The 25,319-nt window shown below is 37.4% G+C and overlaps 1 protein-coding gene across 2 annotated transcripts in view; it reads right to left on the bottom strand.

Annotated features, from left to right (window-relative positions):
• The window catches only part of cchcr1 (coiled-coil alpha-helical rod protein 1), a 144,364-nt gene that overhangs the window by 95,642 nt on the left and 23,403 nt on the right, over window positions 1–25,319 (bottom strand). For both annotated transcript variants that reach the window (XM_028808466.2, XM_051931961.1), the window contains exons 5-9: window positions 24,671–24,877; window positions 19,472–19,635; window positions 17,564–17,696; window positions 13,324–13,434; window positions 6,057–6,200 (exon numbers count right to left, since the gene is read on the bottom strand). In XM_028808466.2, coding sequence (XP_028664299.1) covers window positions 6,057–6,200; window positions 13,324–13,434; window positions 17,564–17,696; window positions 19,472–19,635; window positions 24,671–24,877 — 759 coding nt within the window. The remainder of the gene's footprint in view (window positions 1–6,056; window positions 6,201–13,323; window positions 13,435–17,563; window positions 17,697–19,471; window positions 19,636–24,670; window positions 24,878–25,319) is intronic.

Here is a 25,319-nt window from a genome sequence, read left to right as displayed (position 1 = left end):
TTCTGGTTACTTTGCTTGTCTCATGTAAGTTCAGCTGCGAATTTCCCCTTGGGATTAATAAAGTATCTATCTGTCTATCTATCTTTTACACCATAAACTTTGAAATTAACATGAATGTAACAGTAAACATCCCTTGGTCGAGTCATGGGCTTCTTTCATTAGGCATAATCAATTTAGTTCCAGGGAAAATTATGAGAGTACACCACTGCTGTGTTTGTTTACCTCTGCAATTTCATTCATTCATTCATTTTCCAACCCGCTGAATCCGAACACAGGGTCACGGGGGTCTGCTGGAGCCAATCCCAGCCAACACAGGGCACAAGGCAGGAACCAATCCTGGGCAGGGTGCCAACCCACCGCAGTGCAATTTCAATAATTAGTTGTTTGTTTACTAAACAGAGCTCTGTAAGCAGAATGCCTATTGATCTAATAACTACAAGAATACATGAAAAGTATGCATTACTTCAGATGCTACAAAGATACAAGAATGATGCATGTCATCTACATGACTCAACAAACTCCATATTAGGTTGTTTAACAACATTCACTAAGAAATAGAAAAAGTACACCATATTGAGAAATAAAATCATTAATAATAAAAACTTTTACTAGAAACTAATCTAATAATTGAATAGAATATATTACCTGCAAAAACTCAAGAGCCTAGGGTACCCCGAGTTGAATCACGTAGGGCATTCAAATATAAACAGGAATTTATGAGCTACACTTTATGTATTGAATACAATGAAACAACTTGCACACCATTTTTCTGTGTAGTTTACTACCACTGCAACTCACTTATTCCAGCGCTCAGGAAGCTTCTTAATCCCAGAAGAGTTGAAGTCTTATGACTGCATGTTGACCCATTCATGTGTCAATAACCTCTTTCGACTTGAATTTCTTTCCTCCTAAAAATTCCTTAAGTGGACCGAAGAGATGACAGTCCCTCTCCAAATCACTTGCATCAATCATACACTCTAGATAGATAGTCTTGAATAAATCTGAGGTGGAATGACTCCCTCATTTGTTAAAAATGTAATAATAATAATTTGCTGCGCAACACTACTGTGTATCTCCTGCTACAACATGTTGATTACGACTGACTGATGGTGGGTAAACAGCAGCTAGCACTACTAACAACAATTCCAAACATGCACACTTTATAAGAACAGAGCATGAAAAATCCTATTAATAACTGAACGCTCCTCACACATCATTCCTGAAGAAAGGAGGACAATTCCAAAAAATTTTAAAATTGTAAATAAAGATTAGGCTGGATGAAGAGAAAGTCACCTGAAGCCAATTATGTAGGCTCAGAATGTGACTAAAATACCCAGATTCTCTTCCATTGGGTGGGAATGAACTGGAGATAAAAACCAGTTTTGCCAGGGGATTGAAGAAAGCTAAACAGCTTGTTGAAAACCTATTTTAAAATCTCAGATGTGTGATTGTGGGTCACACTATGTGGATAATCATGTTTCATACAAATATATACTTGTATAGTAAACTGGGAAGGTGATGTAGGATGTCAGAAAATTTGGATCCTGATAAAGAGTGAACAGCAGATCTTCTGATGCTTCCGATAACTGAATATTGCACGATCAGTGTGACTGGTGGGAAATGCCATGGTGCGGCTCACAAATATACATTAAAACTAACTGCCAGTTTTATTTATGCTCAAGTTTTAAAACTGCTTATGTTTAAAATTTAAGAAAATCAGCTAGTTACACAGCTTCTGGGCACTGTGCAAGCAGCAGCCTTTTTACTGAAACTCTGTTTCTCACTGTTTCTTTTTCTTTCTCAACTTATTTACAAGACAAGTCTTATTTAAAATTAGAACTGATCTGGCCTCTGGCTTTTTCACTGATTGTAGCCACTAGAAATTGGACAAATGGATTTAAAATTTATCGATGAATGGCAATGTATGCAAACCCAGGTGTCGGCTTGTCTTGACCGCACTGCAAATGGGCTACAAACTTGGATGAAGTCAGTAAGACGACCCAAAGGCTGCCTTATGTGTGCAACACTTGAAACTGTACAAGACACTAAGAAAAAAAAAAAAAGTGGGTCGCATTAAATACTTCCGTAATCAGCTACATGCACTGCGATCATGAGTGCCTAAGAAGCTCAGTTACACTGCAACAGCTGTTTGTCAGAGAGAGCGAAGTGTCGGCGTGAGAGTAAAAGCAAGGCAGAAAGGCTTTAGGATAGGTCTACTACCTATTGCAATGAGGAATGCAAGACTGTTGTCAAATAAGATGGATGAACTGCCTGTGCTTATAGCCGGTCATGGATCATACAAATACAGTAGCATTTTGCGCTTTATGAGGAGCTGGCTTAAACCGGACATATCTGACACTATTTAATGAGGAATTAATTTCATCTTCTTAAAGCAGACAGAGACCCAGTGAAATATGAATGAGGAATGGTGTAAAATGGAGCATATTACAGTTAAAATTACAGTTTGTAGTTCAGACATTGAAATTCTGGCTGTCGGAATCCATCCAGGTTATTTGCCCAGAGGGATAAATTACATCATCCTTATTAATGCTTATATTACACACTCTGCATATGGGAATGTTACAACAGAAATTATTCATTCTGTAAGCAACAGTTTAATGGTGACTCACTTGGACCCTGTAGTCAATCATGTGACTTTGGAAGGAAATGACAAATTTCTATCAGTGTGTGACCAGCTCCACTCAAAGAAATAAGCTGGACCTGCTGTATTCAAAGTTAAAAATGCCACAAGTGTAATCTACTGGCTCCATTAGGAAAGTCTGACCACAACTAGACTCGCCTTAACCCCAGCAACAAGCATGTTATTAGACGGCAACCTGTTACAACCAGAATAGTGATGAAGTGGAGCCTGGAGGCTGAAATGGCTCTGAATGACTGCTTAATAATAATAATTCTTTGCATTTATATAGCGCTTTTCTCATTACTCAAAGCGCTCAGCAATTGCAGGTTAAGGGCCTTGCTGAAGGGCCCAACAGAGCAGAGTACCTTTTGGCATTTACGGGATTCGAACCGGCAACCTTCCGATTGCCAGGGCATATCCCTAGCCTCAGAGCCACCACTCCGTCCGTGCTTCCAAATGACAGACTGGGAAATTATGTGTGCGAATCACATGGGGGCGGCATTCACTGCATCACTGAATATATAACTGTGTTGAAAAAGTGGTACCCACAAAAACAGTGTATTGCTTTCCAAAAAACAAACAAGCCCTGGCTTACTAAGGACCTAAAAGGTCTTTTGAGTGACAAAAAGAGGGCATTCAAATCCAGTTGCAAAGAGGCTCTGAAATACACTGGCGAACCACAATAAAAACAGTTCTGTCGCCTTTTCTCTTCACAAAGTACACCTCCAACTACATATACAACACGGGGACATGTTACTTCCAGAAATTCTCAGATGCTTCTGTACTTGTGGGGTGTATTGATTGTACATCTGAGAAGAAATCTCAGTCCCACTCCCCTTGACTAACATGCAAAATGATGATAACAACAGAGCATTAATAATTAATTGCTTTACAATTCCAGTAGCTTCAAAATGCAAACATTTGCCTGCATTCATCAATCATGAGACTGACAATAATGCACATTTTTACATGGGGCACATAGTCATTTATTTGGTCATACTTGAAGTTTACAATTTTCCTGGAAAAATGCAGTATTCCATGTTTTAAGTAAGTTGCCTCATTGTCTTCACAGCTTGCCAAAGCATTTGTCTCTGTACAGCATCGTGATTGTTTTATAAAGCACTTAAACTGTGAAAGTTTGCAGATAAGCATTTACCATGTTTCTACATTGGGTTTTCTTATCAAAGTGACCTTTATTTGATCCGATTTTTGAAATGCCCAGTCTGTCAGGTTGCAAATGAACACAGGTTTTGCTTTCCAAAGCATAGCTTTGCCTACATAAGTTGCAGTGTTTGCTTGACAGAACATTTGTCAATAAATGTATGCTAACCAGTGTTTGTCATCAGCCCAACAGTTTTTCACATTAAACTGCCAACTTTCTCCATTTGGATAACAGAAACTCTCGGCTGTTGAATATACCCTCACATGTTACTCAAGAGTGAATCGATCAGTTTTCATGCAAGTAAGTCTTTCCCAAGCTGTTTTGCTGGATGTGAATTTAGTTGGACATTTCTTTTTTGAACATCAAATAAATCTTTATTACATTATGTAGCTACTATGCCTAGGAATTAAAACTGTACAATTTCAACTTTTTAATTTTTGTATTGGCTTCCATTTTAGCTAGAGGTTTGTTCCAACTTCCCCCTTTTAGCATATAAAGCTATAAATAGCTTGGCTATCATTTTCCTTAAGGAAGTTGCTTATGCCTAGCTACACTGTAGCTTACATGTTATTATTATAAGATATACGTCTTTTTAAGATCCCTGGATAAATACAGCTACGATATGTGGTTGTGATTTTTAGTATAAGCCCCAAAACGAATTATCAACCAGCTGCCACATCATTTATTATTATGTTGTTGGACTTAAGTGCAGCATTTGACACCATCCACCATTCTATTTTACTGCACAGGCTAGAAAATGATGTTGGTCTTACAGGCACCGTTCTCGCTTGGGTTTAGTTCTTACTTATCAAATCGATTCCAATATGTACAGAAATGTGCTGACAGTACTCCATCATTATACACAGAAGTTCAATATGGTGTCCCGCAGGGCTCAGTATTGGGACCTTTACTGTTTTCACTTGTATGGTATTGACCCCCTTCTTTTGACACCCACTGCACGCCCAACCTACCTGGAAAGGGGTCTCTCTTTGAACTGCTTTTCCCAAGGTTTCTTCCATTTTTTACTACAAGGGTTTTTTGGGAGTTTTCCTTGTCTTCATAGAGAGTCAAGGCTGGGGAGCCGTCAATAGGCAGGGCCTGTTAAAGCCCACTGCGGCACTTCCTGTATGATTTTGGGCTATACAAAAAGAAACTGTATTGTATTGTATTTATTAGTGCTGCCACATTAATCTTTAGCATGACTGAAAAGGAAAGACTCATTTTTTTAGCCTAATTGCTAGTGCTATTGTTAAGGTTGCTTATATACCCATTTTAATTTTAACTGTCATAAAAGAATATCCAAATGTTATTAGAGAGTCTCATTTTCTCTCTCTCTTTATTGTTCTTTGATAAGCAATTTTGGTAACATAAAATTTCTTGACTTTGATGAGCCCCTTAAATTGTAACATTACCCATGAACAAGACCCTAAGATATCAGAATGAATTTATTGGAGACAGATGTCACCCCTCCAATAAGATAGATAGATAGATACTTTATTAATCCCAAGGGGAAATAACTGCATGAAACAAGCCAAAGTTTTCCAGAAGAGAACCATGACCACAGAATGAGGTGCTCATTCTTATTCCATCCTTCAACTGAATTGTTGTGTAACAATGATCATTAGAATTAGACACAGTTAGGTCCATAAATATTTGAACAGAGACAACTTTTTTCTAATTTTGGTTCTGTACATTACCACAATGAATTGTAAATGAAACAACTCCGATGCAGTTAAAGTGCAGACTTTCAGCTTTAAGCAATGCTTAAAGCTGAAAGTCTGCACTTCAACTGCATCGGAGTTGTTTCATTTATAATTCATTGTGGTAATGTACAGAACCAAAATTAGAAAAAAGTTGTCTCTGTTCAAATATTTATGGACCTAACTGTATTCTTCAAGCCACATCTGTGCTTCAAAATCCTGTCCATGAAGACAGGTGGCAAGACAAAACACACAACAAAGTTCTGAAAATGCGTATACCTATCTGTGCTTATTAATTAGAGTGTGTAATTCATTTAACTGAAAATCTTTAAAGTTAGCCTTTAATTTGTAGCAACTCTCCTAGGCCTTTAATTGATATTCTGAAACATTTTTGACACCAAATCAGTAATTTTCTATTAAATGCACTATTATGTGACCTAGGCCACTCTGCTTTAGTAAACTTCTAAACACTCTTGATTCATACATAGCAGGAACTTGCAGTCAATCAGTAATTTACTGAAGTAAAATATAAATACTTACAGAAGTCACTTACGTTTGAATGGAGATGTTTCTGAGTACTATGATACTCTATTCCCTGTGAACGGATCTGTACCAAAAGCTGAAAAACTTTTTCTCTCCATCTTCTCAACAGTGCTTGCCCTTTCAATCCTGAACCAGTTAGAGGATCCAGAAGAACCTGTTAAAGATTATTTTCCATTATTTCCCTTTATACATAATAACACCAATGAGAACTAAACTAGATGCTTATGTCATTTATAAAATTGCTGTCTTTATTTACATTTTATCTATTGTGCATAGATAAACTAAATGTCATTAACATTACACTAATTGAATACTAAAACTTACTCATTTAGACAGCAAAGATCAGACACATACATATAGTAGAATGCTTGGATTTCAAAGAAGTGGGTACTACCACTCTGCTAAACAGCCAGCTGCTATTCTACATGTTTACTTGTGACTAAGCTTTTTATGAGCCTGTGGGCACTGCCAGTTATACTCTTGGAAATGTGCACATGAAAACATAAAATAACTAAAAAATACTGACAAAGTAAGTACTGTACTATACTATACTATGCCTCCGCATCAGTGGTGGCTGTCATGTGTTAATCTGCTTTAAAAACAGTTTGTTTTGAGTGGTATGATGACTGTTGAACACAAAGTTATTGTAGACTCAAAACAACACATATAACATTGCTGAAAAATAATTTCAATATTGAAAAGAAAACCCATATATTTAGTGAATTTCATCAAAAACAAGCAAGTATTATGCCCCAAAAGAATAGGATACATACAGTAAGTGAATTGGAAACATATTCATTGCTTTTCAAGTTTACATTTTCTCTGATTAATAAATGCCCAAATATTCATAAGGTTAGTGGTTTCGAAATTCGAGGGAGTAATAGGGATGGTGATGGTGGGTGTGCTTGTAGGTGACTATTGTGAAGGCTTGAAAATATGCTGCAAGCAAAGCATAGAGAGGCTTATGACATGCCTGTCAACAAAACAAAACAGATAATGAAATAACACTGACTACTATAAACATTACAAGTACAAAAAGATAAAAAGAAATACAGTATCATGAGGTATCTCTTTCCCTCCACTTGACCATTTTTACAGTTGGTATAGAAGATAGACCGTAGTGCTTTATGTGTCTTAAAATATTAGCTATTAACAATTTTAAGCTACTTGGTGACATATGCGGAGTACAAAGACAAGCCTCTTGATTTCTTTTAAAGGAAGCTGCAAAATTGTCATGACCAGGAAAGTTCCATTATAACAATCTTCACTGTTTAAGTTACTACCCAAAACGTTGCCTACAAGTCACTGATTGTAAAAAGATAACATATACCAGATATGTTGTTGCTGATAACTAGGGGGATTTGCTTTATTGCAAATGTGTAACTAACAGATCCACTGCAGACAAACTTTTCAAACTCATAGACACTATCTTGAAAGAGGCCAATCTGAAATGGGAAGATTTTGTTGGCATCTGCATAGATAGGACACAGGCAGTAGCTGTGACATGAGGGGGAGCTAAACTTGCTCCTCAAGCACTTTTCTCCCAAGTGCAATGGACACACTATATGACAGATTACTGACCCCTTCCTGAGATTCTCTATTTTTCTGCATTAGCTACAATTTATGGCTTCAGATCTTAAGGTAGAATGTATTATTAGATACCACGGTAAACATAGAACACCATTTCAAAATTAATTATGTAAAGATGTCTAACACCCATACTGTCCTTGTGAAAAGGTAATAGCCTCCTTAGTTACTCAGTAACACAGCTGGTTTAAGTTAATTGATAACTGACTCAACTGTGTGAACGCAGCCTGATCTGTCAGTAGTCAGACCTGCTGAATCTAAATCTCACCATATATTGACCTTTATCATGACAGTGAAGTAATCACAACAAAAGGTTTCTAGAAGAACACTACACCTCAAGCAAGAAAATTCCAGCAGAGATGAGAAAAATTGTTATTGAAACTTATCGAGCAGTAAACGGTTTCTAAGACTCTGAGACTACATTGCATTAAAAGGGGAGCCATTTTTTCCAAAAGACAAACAAACATCTAGAGCAGTGGTGAACCTTCTCAAGAATGGCCGGGTGCAGCGATGACTCATTCAGAAAATCAAAGAGGACTGCAAAAGAACATCCAAAGAAGTGATGGACTCTTTGACCTCAGTTAAGGTCAGTGTTCAAGACTCTACAATAGGAAAGACACTGAAAGCACTAAGGTGGCATCGGTGCTCAACTTGCATGTGCAAGGAAAAAACTGGATCACCCTCAAGCTTTTTGGAATAACATTCTTTGGACAGACAAGTCCAAAGTAGAACTCTCCTGATGAAACAGGTACCACTATGACTGGCATAAAGCTATTACAGTGTTTGACTGTAAAAACATCATACCTACAGTAAAAATTGGGGGTAGTAGTGGGACAATGTTGGGATGCATTGCTATCTCAGGACCTTGAAGACTTTCCATTGGTAAATAACCATGAATTCTGTACTTTACCAGATATCTGAACACGACAGCATGAGATCAGAATCACCTTGAAAGAAAAAAGAAATGAACTTGCCTATAAGTTTAACAATGACAACTTTTTCATGAAATGTGCATACCTCAGTGGTATGTTTCAGGAACCCAGTTAAATAAATGGGCAGTTGTAGGGTACCAGCAAACACCTTTCACAGCTTGTAGATACAATTATATCCCTCCATAAAACTGGAGATGAAGGAGCAACAAATAAAATGGGGGATACTCTTTTGAGGGATTGAAATCATCTATTAAGATCAATAAACTGCACAACACAGAGATTCCAAGAGTGAAAGCTCAAACCTCAGCCCTACAAAATCATTTTCAGAAGAAGAGACCAGAGTTCTGAAGAATATGATTGGATCTGTTGACTTCAGCACTGCAGAACAAGAACAGCTCATTTACAGTCATATGAAAAAGTTTGGGAATCCCTCTCAGCCTGCATAATTTACTCTACTTTCAACAAAAGAGATAACAGTGGTATGTCTTTCATTTCCTAGGAACATCTGAGTACTGGGGTGTTTTCCAAACAAAGATTTTTAGTGAAGCAGTATTGAGTTGTATGAAATTAAATCAAATGTGAAAAATTGACTGTGCAAAAATGTGGGTCCCCTTGTAATTTTGCCGATTTGAATGCATGTAACTGCTCAATACTGATTACTTGCAACACCAAATTGGTTGGATTAGCTCGTTAAGCCTTGAACTTCATAGACAGGTGTGTCCAATCATGACAAAAGGTATTTAAGGTAGTCAATTGCAAGTTGTGTTTCCCTTTGACTCTCCTCTGAAGAGTGACGGTATGGGATCATCAAAGCAACTCTCAAAAGATCTGAAAACAAAGATTGTTGAGTATCGTGGTTTAGGGGAAAACTACAAAAAGCTATCTCAGAGGTTTAAACTGTCAGTTTCAACTGTAAGGAATGTAACCAGGAAATGGAAGGCCACAGGCCCAGTTGCTGTTAAACCCAGGTCTGGCAGGCCAAGAAAAAAACAGGAGCGGCATATGTGCAGGATTGTGAGAATGGTTACAGACAACCCACAGATCACCTCCAAAGACCTGCAAGAACATCTTGCTGCAGATGGTGCATCTGTACATAGTTCTACAATTCAGTGCAATTTGCACAAAGAACATCTGTATGGCAGGGTGATGAGAAAGAAGCCCTTTCTGCATTCACACCACAAACAGAGTCGCTTGTTGTATGCAAATGCTCATTTAGACAAGCCAGATTCATTTTGGAACAAAGTGCTTTGGACTGATGAGACAAAAATTGAGTCATTTGGTCATAACAAAAAGCTCTTTGCATGGCAGAAGAAGAACACCGCATTCCAAGAAAAACACCTGCTACCTACTGTCAAATTTGGCGGAGGTTCCATCATGCAGTGGGGCAGTGTGGCTAGTTCAGGGACTGGGGCCCTTGTTAAAGTCGAGGGTCAGATTAATTCAACCCAATATCAACAAATTCTTCAGGATAATGTTCAAGCATCAGTCACAAAGTTGAAGTTACACAGAGGCTGGATATTCCAACAAGACAATGACCCAAAACACAGTTCGAAATCTACAAAGGCATTCATGCAGAGGGAGAAGTACAATGTTCTGAAATGGCCATCACAGTCTTCCGACTTGAATATCATTGAAAATCTATGGGATGATTTTAAGCAGGACTGTCCATGCTTGGCAGCCATCAAATGTAACTGAACTGGAGAGATTTTGTATGGAAGAATGGTCAAAAATACCTCCATCCAGAATCCAGACACTCATCAAAGGCTATAGGAGGCATCTAGAGGCGGTTATATTTGCAAAAGGAGGCTCAAATAAGTATTGATGTAATATCTGTTGGGGTGCCCAAATTTATGCACCTGTCTAAATTTTGTTATGATGCATTTTGCATATATTCTGTTAATCCAATAAACTTAATATCACTGCTGAAAATCTACTGTTTCCATAAGGCATGTCATATATTAAAAGGAAGTTGCTACTTTGAAAGCTCAGCCAATGAAACAAAAATCCAAAGAATTAAGAGGGGTTCCCAAACTTTTTCATATGACTATATGTAAATTTTGACTACATAACGAGGCTCCAGTTTAAGTTTAAGACCATGGCTGCACTTTGGATTGGAGTGAAGGAGTATTCACTGCCCTGGTAGACAATCCTGATTCATACTCCTGTCTGTTGCCACATCCTACCTGTGTTATGTACATTCTTTCCAGTTGCCTCATTCAAGACAAAATATAGGTCAATAGTAAATGATGGAAATTAATTATGTGGCAATCAAAAAAAGAGCAACACTGCTTTCAGAGAATCTGCAGCATATACCAGTTATTTAAAGACTACAGGGCTAGAGAATAAATTTTGTTCAGGTCCAGTTTCTGATTAGTTTCAGAGAGATTATTAATCTGTACTTCCCACACAGCAAGATCAATTTGAGAAAAAACACTGTTGCTAAAAGCACTGAATGCTGTTACACAGAAAGATTGATTAATGTTCATTGTGCTATTAACTAGAAGACAAATGAAGACATGTCATTCTAATAAAAACGTGGACTTTAGAGAGACATATTGTACAACTTTTAATACTTTAGCTGTGAAAGACACTTGTTATTTTCATTTGTTCTTTTTCAGCAACATGTTGCACATCAAAGTTATAACTAGGTAATAATTTGCAATAATTCTATCTAGAAGTTCACAGCAAAACATGTGTGCATGGTTATGTGTTTGTACATGCTAGACATCTGTATAGGGGTGGGACATACTAAAATATTCTTAAATCACAAAAGGGAAGAGTGGCAAAAAATGTTTGGAGATCCACTGCTTTAGGTAATTCGTATTGAAAATGGAATTCTGAAAGGTAATATTATAATAGATTGAGATAATGTGGATCAGTCAGTTAAAGATGGGCCCACAGTATTAAAACTTCAAGTTTCTGTGGCACTGTCCATTATATGGTGTATTGTTTTCCATAACTGGGCTTTTAGGTATATTTTAGAAAACAGCATATATGTATGTGAATTCTCCACCCTAAACAGGCCTCAATGGACTTAATGGATAGATGGATGAATAAACATCAAATAAGCCTTGTTTTATTTATTTGTTTAATACATGTATAATTGTAATATGCAGCTTCTCTACATTGCATACAATAAATAGACAAGACACACACTTTACAAAAACTGTTTAGCCGCTTTCCATTTTCACTTTTTTCATAAGAATAAGTTGCAGGTGTTACAAGGATACAAGTATAATTTTTCCAGAAAACAGCAATAACTCATTGTGTCAACTGTAAAACTACAAGAGTTGCTTAAACATAACCCCAGATTACTGATCATTACAGCTTCAGGCACACCTGCCAGACACTCAAGACCTAATGACACAAGTCTTCCAACTAGCTGAAGGACTCATTATGCACCTTTCATATAGCATTTAGTTAGTTTTAATTTTCATATTCTTTAAAACATTCTTCCTGCATTAGCTATAGTTGTAAGCTACAACTATAATTAAAATGGCTACCCTTACTTTTTCACATTTAAATTGTCTTCTAATAACCTCTTTGGTATCTACTGTACTGATACAGTTTCTATGGTAGTCATCAACACATTCCTAAGTTAAGTTTTTGTAATTAATCACATCTCAAATCATTGTGTGTTTTACTTTATACCATTACTTAGAAATGTACTCCCCTTCACTTTTTATAGAGTCCCGTATTAAAAATGAAGACTGATCAGTTTATACAACAGCAGAATGGTAACACAGTTAATAGCTTCACGGATAGAGCACAATCCTGAACCTGGTGGCTGTCTGTGTGATTTTTCTTCTAATATTTTGTTTCCCCATACACACAGAGCAAAATGTCTATTTGTTCACGATATACAGATTTGAAATTTGGCACACGGGGACTTCTCACCTTAAGTCAGCGGGTCAGAGCGAGTGATATGAAATAATGGAGATTTATCTATTGACAGAAAACGACAGCAATGTTAGGTTGCGATGGTGGTGTGATGTTTAGCTTGACTTTACAAATTACTTCTACTACCTTAGCTGTGACACAAGTTAAATGGCCTAATATTTCTCCCTCTCTCCATAATCAGATTATTTTATCATGCCATTGAGAAATTTCAAGCTTCTCTGGTACGTTATTCATGACATATACACTAGACTGCTGTTTGATAACATACATAAAGATAAACTGCTGTATTAAAATGAAATCATTGAATCATAAAGACTGGAATAATTTATATCATTTTTGACTATCATATTGGGATTACACAGTATATAATTTCATAGGTAAATTAAGTTAACATCCAACAAGGAAATAAATAAAAAAATAAAGTCACTCCCATTCCTTCATTAACTCCTCCAGTACTCCCATGATGCCTAAGCAGTGAACACAAATCGAGAATCAACATATCTTTACAATCTTTCATATTCCAGTGCTCTAGCTGAAAATAAAATAAACTGAAACTTATTTTAAGGGTCAAACAGAAAGCATTCAATTTCCCAAGTGTGAACACGGGTCTAATACCCTGGGTGTTTTTTGTATTACAGGTTGAACATTGGAAACTACTGATAAAGTAGGAGTCCTTTTGGCAGCTCTTTGCTTTCAGAATAACGCCAAGAAGGACAAAATTATACAAAAACACAAAAAGCGGCAATGAGAATTCAATACAACATTTTTAAAAATGAAATGTTTGAGATATTACTTGATACACTCAACTAATTTGAGGGAAAATTATTGTAAACATATAGCTTAGAAATATACTCTTACCTTCTTGCCAATCTCTTTTTCCTGTATTACAAGAATGTCACTTAAGGAATTTAGCCTTACATTAAGAAGTTCTGCTGTCATTCTCAAGCTCTCCCTTTCATTTTCAAGGACCTAAATTAAAATTTAAAATCACATTAAAGATGGATATCTGCAGAGAAACATATTATTGTCTACAATCTATTTACAATTCTGATGTATTAAATTATACACCAATTTCAGATATCCTGTTATTTGGGTAACATCCCCTGAACGTCACTTCATTAATGAGCTTTGTAAAAATTCTCACAATGTTTCACTTGACACAAAATTACATTCTGCTATAATGTAAATGTATAATGAACTTTATTAGGTGAGACCTTTTAAAGCTGTGTTTTAGTTTGGAAGAGTAGGAACCACATAGTGATGGAGAAGAAGAAAATTCTCAGGAATTTCCCCAAGTTTCTACATGTTCAAATGCTGATATACAGAATGAATGAGGAATACTGCATTATCTTGCATTAGACTGACAGTCTTGCACCATAAGCAGAAATACAGTTTCAGATATTTTATGTCCTGTAATAGCATTGGCTTTAAAATCTACCAGGTTGAGCATTGAAAGGTTTAAATGGTATGTTGCCAGTGAAAGATTAAAATGGCGTCTTTCTCAACGAACCTGGTTTGAAATCTATTTCTAGACTGTGCAAGTCTTTTCTTAAATTATGAAATTTAAGATGAACACCGCCTAGACTTTCATTGGTTTTAAACTCTTTATTATTCTGTAGCATGTATAGGTGATGTGTGCTTTTCAGGCTTACATCCTAACAGAGCACTTCATGTGCCCACATGCAAACAGACACACACACACACATATACATGGAGTCAAATTAAAATATAATAAGCCTGTGTTAAAGACAAACAAACTTCCAAAATACAGATACCTGAGACCGGTTTGTTGTTCTTAATGTCAAATGAAGGTCAATATTATATTAGAATCTATCATAATTGTTATTGATTTGTGAATCACAGTCTGTTCTTTCCAGTGTACACAAAATTTAGAAAATTTTGCTTTGTAATTTACACTTCTAGTCTCTTTGCAGACATTTTCTTTGTGTTTCAAACGAGAAAAAAAAAACACACACACACACACACGCATACTTGAGCAAACAAGTGAAGAGCAATTAGGGACAGGACAGCAACATGCAGATAGAGGGGTAACTGCATGGCACACTGAAGACTTGCAATCACATGTGATTTAAAAAATTTTGTACCCACAAAACTTGACATTTTTGTTTGATGCAAAAATAAACTTTTGGAGAAATGATCAAAGCAAACAATTTGTGATTAGGGGTCAGTAACATCCAGGAGCTTGAACAGGCAGACTGCAGGTTTAGATCACATGTGCTAAGTAGATGGCAAATGTCGATTTTATTTCTAAGCTTTTGCCACCACAGGCTGTATAAAAAGTTGCTTAGGATGTCAGTCTCCATGTGAAAACTTTGCTTTCACTTAGGAACTTAAACAAAAGCCTGTGCTAATACATAAATATTTTTAATTAAACTGGTGGTATTTTGTGCTTAGCTTTTTTGGTGCAGGTGCACCGCTGTCCTAGGATACCCATATGGCTTCTGTGCATACACACTGTTAAGGTAAGGGTTATAGGTTCCTGCCTTGTGAGATTTAAAAAAAAAAAAAAAAAAAAAAAAGAAATCTTTCCATTTGCACAACGTAATTAATAAAACAGAGGACATGAAGGTGGTCAGGAGCAGCCAGAAGAAGAAGATGAAAAAGAGAATAAGCAAAAGAAGCGGAAGAACAATTAATAAAACAATAGTAATAACAGCAATACTGCGTGGAGCTGTAGGCTTTGACTGCATTGCTAAAGTCTGATATGTTCGTTGTTTGTGAAGTTAAGGCAAACAGGAATCATGGGTGAAGAGTTAAACTCATTTTACTTCAATTTCAGTTTACTTCTGGGACCTAAACTAATTTATACCTTTATAGAGAGCTGTGAGGCAAGATATGATTACATAGTCACAATCACTTTCAATTATCTATTATGCTGTTAGTTAAACAGTAGTTACTCAAAAGTGAACTGTATCATTAAGCAAAAGAACTTCTTTTTTCATTTCTGTGACACTGATTATTTTAGATAGGGGGACTATATGTCCTATTTTTTCTGAACATACAGTACGTAATGCTGGAATTTTCAAACAGACTAAAATGCCTAGGATTTGCTTACTTGAATTCCCCCACAGCCCCAACTTCCCAATTAATGTGTGCATTACCCTGCCTAGTGCTGGCTGCTGTCCCAATTATCCTGTTTTATGAAAATCAAAATATGGTCACCCTAATTTAGAGAAATGCATAAAGTAAAATAGCCTATTATAGCCCAGTTGCTACGCTTTTTCTGAATGTGATGCGTCACATGTGTATTCTTTTGAGAGAACTTTGTAAAGTAGCTCTTCCCTCGTGTCCCAGCAAGTTTTGTGTACAAGGCTAAAACAATACATGGACAGGGTGCTAGCCAATGGCTGGTTGATCACACACACATGCCCAAATCCAACCAACTTAGCATCTCCAGTATACCTAACTCACATACCTTTGGACAGTGGAAGGACACCTGACCACCCAAAGGAAGCCCACACAAACATGGGGAGAACATGTTGTTCTTGTGAATTGACTTTTACATTACATTCTACTTTCCCCACCCGCACGCTTTCAAATTATTGTGGTGTGAAATTTTGTATACAAGTTGATCAATATTTTGTATGTCTTTATTTGTAAGGCAGACAAAGCAAACGTAATATTAGGGTTTTATTCATGAGAACAGCAATGCATTGATGTTTAAAGACACAATCCCCACCCCAACCCAAAACACCCCAAAGGAAAGCCAAACTACCTGGCTGGTAAGCTTTACTCAGCAAAGATGGCTGTTTGGCTTTGAATCATTCTGTACCACGACACTCTACTGGCTGTAGGATTTGAACAGAGAATGTATAAATTTGGTTGCTTTACCCCTCCCACTTTCTCTCTTACCAATCTCATGAAAAGGACAACACACTGAAGCACACAGCTCAGCAGTCATATTGAGACAGGTATGCAGCCTATAATGAAGAAAGCTAGAAATGACGACTAAACTAAACACCTTTTACTAACTAAAAAGTCTGTGTGCTGCCTGAAACTATACTTCAGCATTTATCAGGTTGTATGGTTGTCAACATTCACTTGTACTTTATTATTATATTATGAATTCTACGTAATTGCCCGAGGTTATAGATGTAGAAGGGAAGGTGGGGAGAAGTTATAAAGTACAATACCTTATAAACAGTGGTAAGTCTATAGAATTTGAGGCATTCTGACCAAGGCTACACAGTAATGCATACAAAAGGGGAAAGTAGAGTAATATACTGTAGATACCAAGACAAAACAACGTACACACATATTCAGCCTACTCTGAATGTAATGCGGACATGGAAACAGAACAAGCACTGCTGGAGACAAGATATGAAGCAGTTTGATACAAAGCAGCACTTTGAATCTCCACATCGACTTTGTGAAATAGACATTAACATAAATAGTTGGCAATCTGTAAAAATATTCTTGTGAGGAGAAACACTTTAGAAAACACATTGAAACTGAACAACTCAGCTGTATTGGCAGGCTTCCTATGTGGAGCTGGCATGTGGGTCTGTGTGGGTTTACTTCAGTTTTTCTCATACAATCCAAAGACATACAGGGTACAGGTGAACTGGTTATTCTAAATTGGCCCGAGTGTGTGTTCACCCTGTTATGGAACTTTGACTGGTTTATCTAAAGTCTACTGCCCACTGTTAGACAGAGTTTAGTGCATTCTGGAAAAATAATGACTATGAATCTATTGAATCCACACCACAAATGACAGGCTCTTCCATCCATTATTTCCTCCAAGGACTGTTTTCTGTCCCTACCAAGTCTGCTTTTACAGCGATAGTCCTAATTACAGTAACAGTTTCAGTCAGTTCTACATCTCTCATTTACATTATCGGGTTCAGTTTTTGAAGATGTTATAATGTAACTAAAAATAAACATGTTTGGACAACAGACTGCTGCAATTTTACTGACCTTTCAAAGCTCAATGAAACAAATTGAAGTATTCTCAACAATATTTTTAGGTAACAAAATGTTTCAAGTGTAGCATGCAGTCAACACCATTTAAAAGCACTATGCAAAGAGTGGATATTTTACATTTTCTTAATTGGTTGTCTAGAAAATAAGCTCCTACCTGAACAGTATTGGAAAGCTCTCTGGTTTTAATCTCACAATCATGCTTCTCCTGCTCTGGCAACCTTTTTCCAATGTATGTACGCAAGCTCTGTACTAGAGAAGTCTGAGAATGTAGAGCAGAACTTGAAGTGCTGTTAAAAGGCAGAGTTTGCAAAGTTAAGTCTTGACAATAATAATGAAAAGGATGTATTCATTGCCGAGTTTAATATCTCAGTAATGTAAGCAACTGCCAGGATCATGGCAAAAGATGGTTGATACTTGTCATGGTGGCATCCCAAGAACCTGCTATTCAACACTAGCTGTAAGGGAAACTGTTGACTTGAAGAATTGGTCTATAAAATGTTACCAGGAGGGTGCCAAGGTATCAGTGAAAGTTACCAGGAGGCCAAAATGACAAAAAGCTACAGCAATAGCCAAAGGTCCAGGAGTGAAAAGGGGTTCATGGAGACCATAACTGCTGGGCTACCTCAGAGATTACAACAAACCTCTCAGTTACTCAGGAAAGGTAGAGGGACATCAGTGAGGCTGTCCATAGCAAGACTGGGTAAGTTCTGACCTTTTAAAAAAAAATTAGCATGATGACAAGCAGTAGAAGGAGCAATGTGATGAACTTCTCAAACTAGTGGATATGTCCCCACTTGGAATAAAGAGAAGCAGGTCTACATTTAAGGTTGAGATCTCTGCAATTATTAAAAGTAATTAGTAGCAAAGTTCCAGGGGGCATATGAGAATCAATATAAAATGCCGAAGCCCTGGGCATTATAAGAGTGCTATTAACATGCCTGTTCAGTACTATATGGAAGACAGTACCTCTAGTTTGCCAGAATGGAACAGTGAGCAGTTTATAAAAGGGAGCAATTAGGTGTTTTGGAATTCCCAAAGGATTATAGCCCTTAGCCTCCCTGAGAAAGCTTATGTTAGAGTCCTGGATAGGTGATTTAATTAAACAATTGAAACTTGTATCCATGGAGAGCAACTCAGATTCTGCAGTGGACTAATTCTTTGCCATTGCACATATGTTTAAGGTGTAAATTAAATGAATCAATACTGTATATGAATCATCTAGAGGAAGGTTAATTTGACAGTGTTCAATGTGGGCTTCAGGTCTGCTCTCTTGAGATATTCATGGATAGAAATTCAAGGTTCACCCGAAGCACAAAAATGTTACGTTTAGAAATATGACAGCATTTCTGCTGATTACAGATGATACTGTCCTCTTGTTCTCATTAGAGTGTGGTCACCAGTGGGTACATGAAGTAGTTTGAAACAAAGCTTGATGCAGTCTGAATGAGAGTAAGCACCTTTAAATATGAAGTTATTGGTAATTTTATAGAAAAGAGCACCTCGCTCTCTTCCAGGGACCATGGGTTCACTAGGAAGGGAAACAATGACTATAAAATCAGATTGGAGAACAGTTTTGCAGATCTTGCAAAAGAGAGTGATGCTAAAGCAGATACTGTCTCCTCACGTAAACCTTTGAAATTGTCAGTCTATTAAAAACTATTTTCACCTATAGTCTCATGCTCTGTGCAGTGAGGGAAAAATATTTCATCAAATAAAATAAGGCTTCAGTGCAGGGTTATCAAGTTCACTCTCCATAACTTGGAAGGACCTAAGGGTAAGGTGGTATGCAAGATAATTTTCAGGATTTTTAAGTTTCATGATGACAGGCAAATCACATTTTTTATCAAAAATAAAGTTAAAAGTTAAAAATGCATGTTAAGACCTACACATCTATTAAAATTGTATTTCACTCTGGCTTTTTTATTTGATGCTCTTAACAAACTAAGTATCAAAACTGTAAACATTTAAAAGGCAAATGTGAAATCACTTCAGTGAAACAAACAAGGTTTAAAGCAAAAGTATAGAATTAATAACACACAGTATGATGTTTTGTTAAATTTACCTTAGTTCCTCTTTCAGTTTATCACACTCACTGTTAGAAAGTTTAACTTGCTCTTTCAAGCAGTTAGTTTCCTGCTTTGCAATCTCCAGTTCTTCTTTAAGTGTTTTCTTTGTCTTGGTCAGCTCTGCTACTTCTGTGGCATATTTCTCCAGGAGACAATTGAGCTGAGGGCACAGAATAATAAATAATTTTTTTATTACCCAGGATTTTTTTGTGTTATACTAATATTGGTTTTATAATGTACTTATTAGTTTAGTTTTATGTATTATCTTTGTACTTTGACTCAAACTCTTGAAAAAACATCAGCAAAGCCATGGTGGATTCTATGGGTGCTGCCAGGTGGTGCGGAGCCTGATTTCATTGGGCTTCTGCCTCACCCGGAAGTGCTTCTGGACCACTGGAAGTGCTCCTGGGTGCAGGAGCAAAGGAGGCAGCTGACTCTGTTCCAGGAGCCAGAGTCGGGAGGTCGAGAACAAAGCCTGCTGGAGGAGAAGTGTAGGCAGAGAGAGAGAGAGAGAGAGAGAGAGAGAGAGAGAGAGAGAGAGAGACAAAGAAGACAAGAAGAGAAAAGAAGGCAAAGTGATGAACAGTATTATTCAGCTTTTATACTGTGTGCAAGTGGGGAATGTTTGGGAAGAGTTTCCCACAGTTGAATTAAAGCCTGTGTTATGCTGGACTTGTACCTCATGTGTGTCTGTGTTGCGTTTGGGGAGCTGGAGCATCCCATGCAGGCCACAACTGGTGTCGTTGGCAGGATTTCCTGGCCATCTGCGAGGCAGGGACCAGCATTTTAATTTGTTGTGGTAACCTCGACACAGCCGCGCCAACTGCACACATATGGAAGCACTGCAGCACACACTCAGAGCCTCACGGAAACACTGCTCCCGCACTGATGGGGAAGAAGAGAACCAGGTGAGGACCAAATGAGGCCTAAAGACAGCAGGCGGCCAGATGCACACCTGCATCCCTAGTGACTGGATTGACTTGCCGGGAAAGAAGGCCAGCAAGCTTCAGGTGACAGATTCTGGAAGAGGTAGGTGCCGGGCCCAGGGATGATATTCCCAGGGAGTACTGGACAGGGCCCAAACACAATAATCTGTGGGACGAGCTTGGATGAGTTGAGCGATGAGGACCTGGGCCTGCTGCTTGCAGAAAAGACAGAAATGGGAGGATGGCCTGGAGCCTCACTCAGGAGATAAGATTACGCAAATGGAGGAGGGAGGTGGTGAGTGTCCAAGCCGTACTCCCTGGAGAAGGTAAGGAATCAAGGTATACGTGCTGGAGCTCCGCCAATAAAGAGAAAGGCAGAATAAGGGCATTGACGGCATGAATAGGCATGCTTGAGGGATACCCTGACTTTCCAGGTGTCCGAATGAGAGGCTCATGTTACCTAGCTGGTGGCTGGTGGAGAGAGAGGACTGAAGTGTGAGTCCCCTGCCGGCTGAAATGAGTGACTGTGCCTTTGACATGAGGGAGCTAGAAAGGGCACTACACAAGATATTCATCCTGCTAAAGTGGACGATCAAAAACCTGGACAGGACTGTTGAAGATGGCACAGGACTACCTAAGGAAGCTTGATGTGGGACTCTTCTTTAAGGTAGATGCAGCAGTACAGGTGAGTAACACTGGTACCATACATGTAAAAGGAACCCAATATCAAACGTCCCCAGATGATTTGGAAGGGAGAAGAGTAGCAGGGGTTCCAACAGCGGATGTGGATATGGTGACTGACTGAACGGCCAACAGGTTGACTGACTGCCCCATGTTGGGGGAGAAAGACAGAGGGACTGGACAAGATGGAGCGGATCCTTGGTACCAGGATCCAATCCACGACAGCCCCCTTCTAAGCTGGTAGTATTGGCATGCAAATCAATGGGGACACAAGACAGCACAGGGTCTGTCATTTTCTAACAGACACCCAGACTGCCACCACACCCCCAGAGAAAGAATGAGACACACAAGAAAAAGACCAGGTCTCCAAACAATGTAGCACGTGAACTCACGCGTGTTGCACGGTCTCTGAGATGAGACAACCTTAGCTGGGCATGAGGCGGAGCAGGTGTTTCAGTCCTGCTTCCAATCCTACTGGTTGCAGGAGGTGATGCTATGAGTGTCATTGGCCTGGACACGGCTGGAGGCACTGCCCTTATAAAAGGTGTAGGTAGAAGCCACGAGACGTTGTCAGCACAACGTCGCCCCGTCTCTCTCTTGTTTATACTTTGCTATAATTGACCATCAGATACAGATGCCCAGCTGACAGCAAATGGCAGGCACCTTTCAATAAACTTCAATGAAAAGGTGTAGAAGTTAAAACATAAGTAACTTTGGAAGATACAGCAACATACCCTGTTTTTGCATGTATTGCTTATTAAGTAAATGAGCCGAGATGTTGCTATAATAGATAGTCAGTATTTAATATAAATGACAAGCTTGACAAAACTGCAACATATACAAGAAAAAATTTTAATCTATTTCTGCTATTACTGTTCAGTTCAAGTAGTGACTTGAATAGTTTAAAAAAACAAAAACAATTCTGTGGAAAAAACACTTTCAAAGTTTCAAAATGGGTAGATGACATACGCATAGTAAGCATCAGTAAAAATCAAAAATATAAAATAACAGTATATGTTTATGGTAATCTTACTGCTCACAAAGTGAATATCAAAAAAATAATTTTTGAAATTAATTTACCACTTGCTTAAAATTGCTGCAGGTTAAGGTAACAAATGACACCAAAGCACAGTTATTTGATTCTTGCGTTCTTTCATAATACTGGATGCTTTGAACTGTCAAATTGAAATGATAAAATTGAACTCTGTCACAGACAGTAAAATTATATGCATTAAGTTGACAGGTACAGCATGCATGATATACAATTTGACAACCATAAAGAAAACTGTTTCTACATTTTCCAAACTGTGTTCATCTGGATATTTTCGATAATATAAAACTAGTAACTTTTAACAAAAACTAAAAGTTAATTGCTGAAAAAGTAAAACTAAATAAAAACTAACAAATATAAAACTTGAAAAACAGTAAAATAAACATTACCCATAGAAAAGTCTACCCAGAAATGGGGTAAACATGCAAGTTCCATACAGATCACAGGATTCAATTCAAATGCCCCGGTTGCCTGATCCAGCAGCTCAATACACTGCATCACTATGCCACTAACTTTTAAATTTATGGAAAGCAAAAATACAATATTAAAAAGGCTTAATGTAAATAAAAAAGACTCAATGTTCGCTACTGCTTGAAGCTTTGTTTGATAGTATAGAATTTCATTTACTTTTCAATTTTTTTGTGTGTTTTTGATGTTGCCAAAAGTTTAATAACATAAGTTTAGAATCATAGTTAATACTCTTTATTCGTAGCATTTCCTATTCACAAACCTCAAACACAAAAGATCAAGTTACTAGACATACTTAGAAATGTGTATACTGTATTAGGATTGCCTCGATATCAAACTTCATTAACATATTAAGAAAACTATTGAAATTTAATGGCATTTTCAATACTCAATATGAACAATTGCCAGAATGCCATTGGCAACCAATTCTTGGCATTTGGTTGCCATTCGTGTACCTGGGATAGGTGCAATTCTTTTGCTTTAGTCCGATTGATTTTGACTGGTGTAATTAAGCTCTTATTTAATACATGATACCTTGACAAACTAGATGTTATACATGATATTTAATGGGATAAAGGAGAAGAAGAAAAATGTTTCTAATACTGGAGTAAAAAATATATTCAGTTGTAGTTTCTCAGTAGATGCTTGTGGGAGAAATCAAAGAAGTGGCAGGGGTTGATTTGCAGACATGAAGAAAATGATCAAAGATCATGAGATTAAAGATATTTACAATTAAAATTCAACAAGAGATGATGAGATTCAATGTAGAGTTTGGCCTACAACATACATACAGCACATAGGGAAGTGCATTTATTAAATAAGACCAGAAGGAATCAAGGAGAGAAAGAAAATAGATTATAGCAGCAAAAGTCAAGAAAAGTCTAGGTAGGACAGAATCCTAGTGCTGTGGTGAGCACTTCTGCCTCAAAAATCAAGCATTTAGGATTTGAATGCCTTATGGAGTCTGTATATTTTCTCCATGCATCACCATGGATATTCTGCCAAGAGCATGAACATAAGTTAGCTTGAGAGTTTTATAGGTTTGGGGACATTTCAACATGCAACTTTATTAAAAAAAATGCTATAATTGTGGACTTTTTTTTCCTTACCATATGTATCAGTTCTACATGCTAAAAATATATTGTTTGGTATCATAATAAAAAATACAGCCTGAATCAATATCAAAAAAAAAAAAATTCCAAACATCATTGTATCAGTACCATGAACAATGAGATTATTCTGAACAATTTCACTGACAAAAATGATATGTTTTTAACAGGCCATTTTCTCAGGTTTATGACATATGTTGTTGTGAGGTTTATGCTTGCATCACTACACATTTAAAATATAAATTGGTAAATACTTACTGAAAAGTGATGACTTTAAATACATCCCCATCACCCCCAAAAAAAAATCAGTTCAACATTTCAGAATTCCTGCAGATAAGGCCTTTTTGTATATCATTTTCAAAGAACCACTCAACAGAATTAACCATTGAATAGGACTGGCAATTACTGCAACAGTATACTCAAAACTGAAGATTGCACTCCAGTTGCTCCTGTATCACTCAAATGTATGCAACATGTGGTATGCAGACTTCATTACCTTTTTCACTAGGTACACTAAAGCATAAAAAAAAAATGGTCCCATGTGAGTCCAGTGTATTTTTCTATATGGTATTGTGGTGGGGAAATTTAATTAGTGTAAGTGATGTCAACAGACTTAAAATGTCTTTGGAGTTAGGCTGGATTAACTGGAGGAAGTGGTAGAACAGAGGTCACTCAGGAACCAATGTATGAGATTTAGGGTAAACAGGAGCACATTCAGTAGCACTATGTGAGGTCATTTCTACCCTCGGCCATCAGGCTCTGTAAGTCATTCCACGGCTAACATGGTATTGTTCCCTGTGTTCTGAAAGGTGCCAAGTTAGTCTTAACAGAAAAGTACACTATGTGCAATATACCACACCAATGACTGACAAAAGCATGCACTGTGAAACTGCAATTTGCTTTAGGACTAATGAGGTTTTAACAATTGGCATTTAAAAGAGCATTCAAAGATCCTCCCACCTCTGTTTTATGCTGCCGAGTAGTCTCCTGTAGCTGTTCTTGGATTTGAGCATTCTCGCATCTCCTGCCTTTATCGGCTTCTTCACTTTTCCATTTTTCTTCCTCTCTTATTCTCATGATTTCATCGTGGTGCTTCTGAGATACAGCTTCCAGTTCCATCTGAGCTTGTTCTACCTCTATCTGTAGTCTTTCAAGCTCACTGTCCCTCTGAAAAAAATAATATGAATCAAAGTAAATTAACAAAATAAAGTGCGCTACTTTCAACTTATCCTGCTAAAGTACATCACGTACACATACAGTGTGCACTTAATAAAACCTCAACTTTGGCTTTAGCAAAACAGGTCTACAGAAAAACAAAAGTGATTCTAACAACATCAGTCAAAAAAATTAATGGAACTTTAACCAGCTACTGAATAATGGGTTGAAGGACTTTGTTTTATACAGTGGCATGCAAAAATATGGGCAAACTTGCTAAAAATATCCGTTACTGTGAATAGTTAACTGAGCAGAAGATGATCTGATCAGCAAAAGGCATAAAGTTAAAGATGACTCCTTTCTTTTCAGAATTTTAGTTAAGATTAGTGTATTGTTTTTGTTTTGTTCAATTGTACAGTGAAAAAGAAATGGAGCACAATGCAAGAGTTTGAGC

The sequence above is a fragment of the Erpetoichthys calabaricus genome, chromosome 1, assembly GCF_900747795.2.
Source record: "Erpetoichthys calabaricus chromosome 1, fErpCal1.3, whole genome shotgun sequence".
Lineage (NCBI taxonomy): Eukaryota > Metazoa > Chordata > Cladistia > Polypteriformes > Polypteridae > Erpetoichthys > Erpetoichthys calabaricus.
Note: the sequence above shows the minus strand (reverse complement) of the source record. Positions and strands in the feature narration are given on the sequence as shown.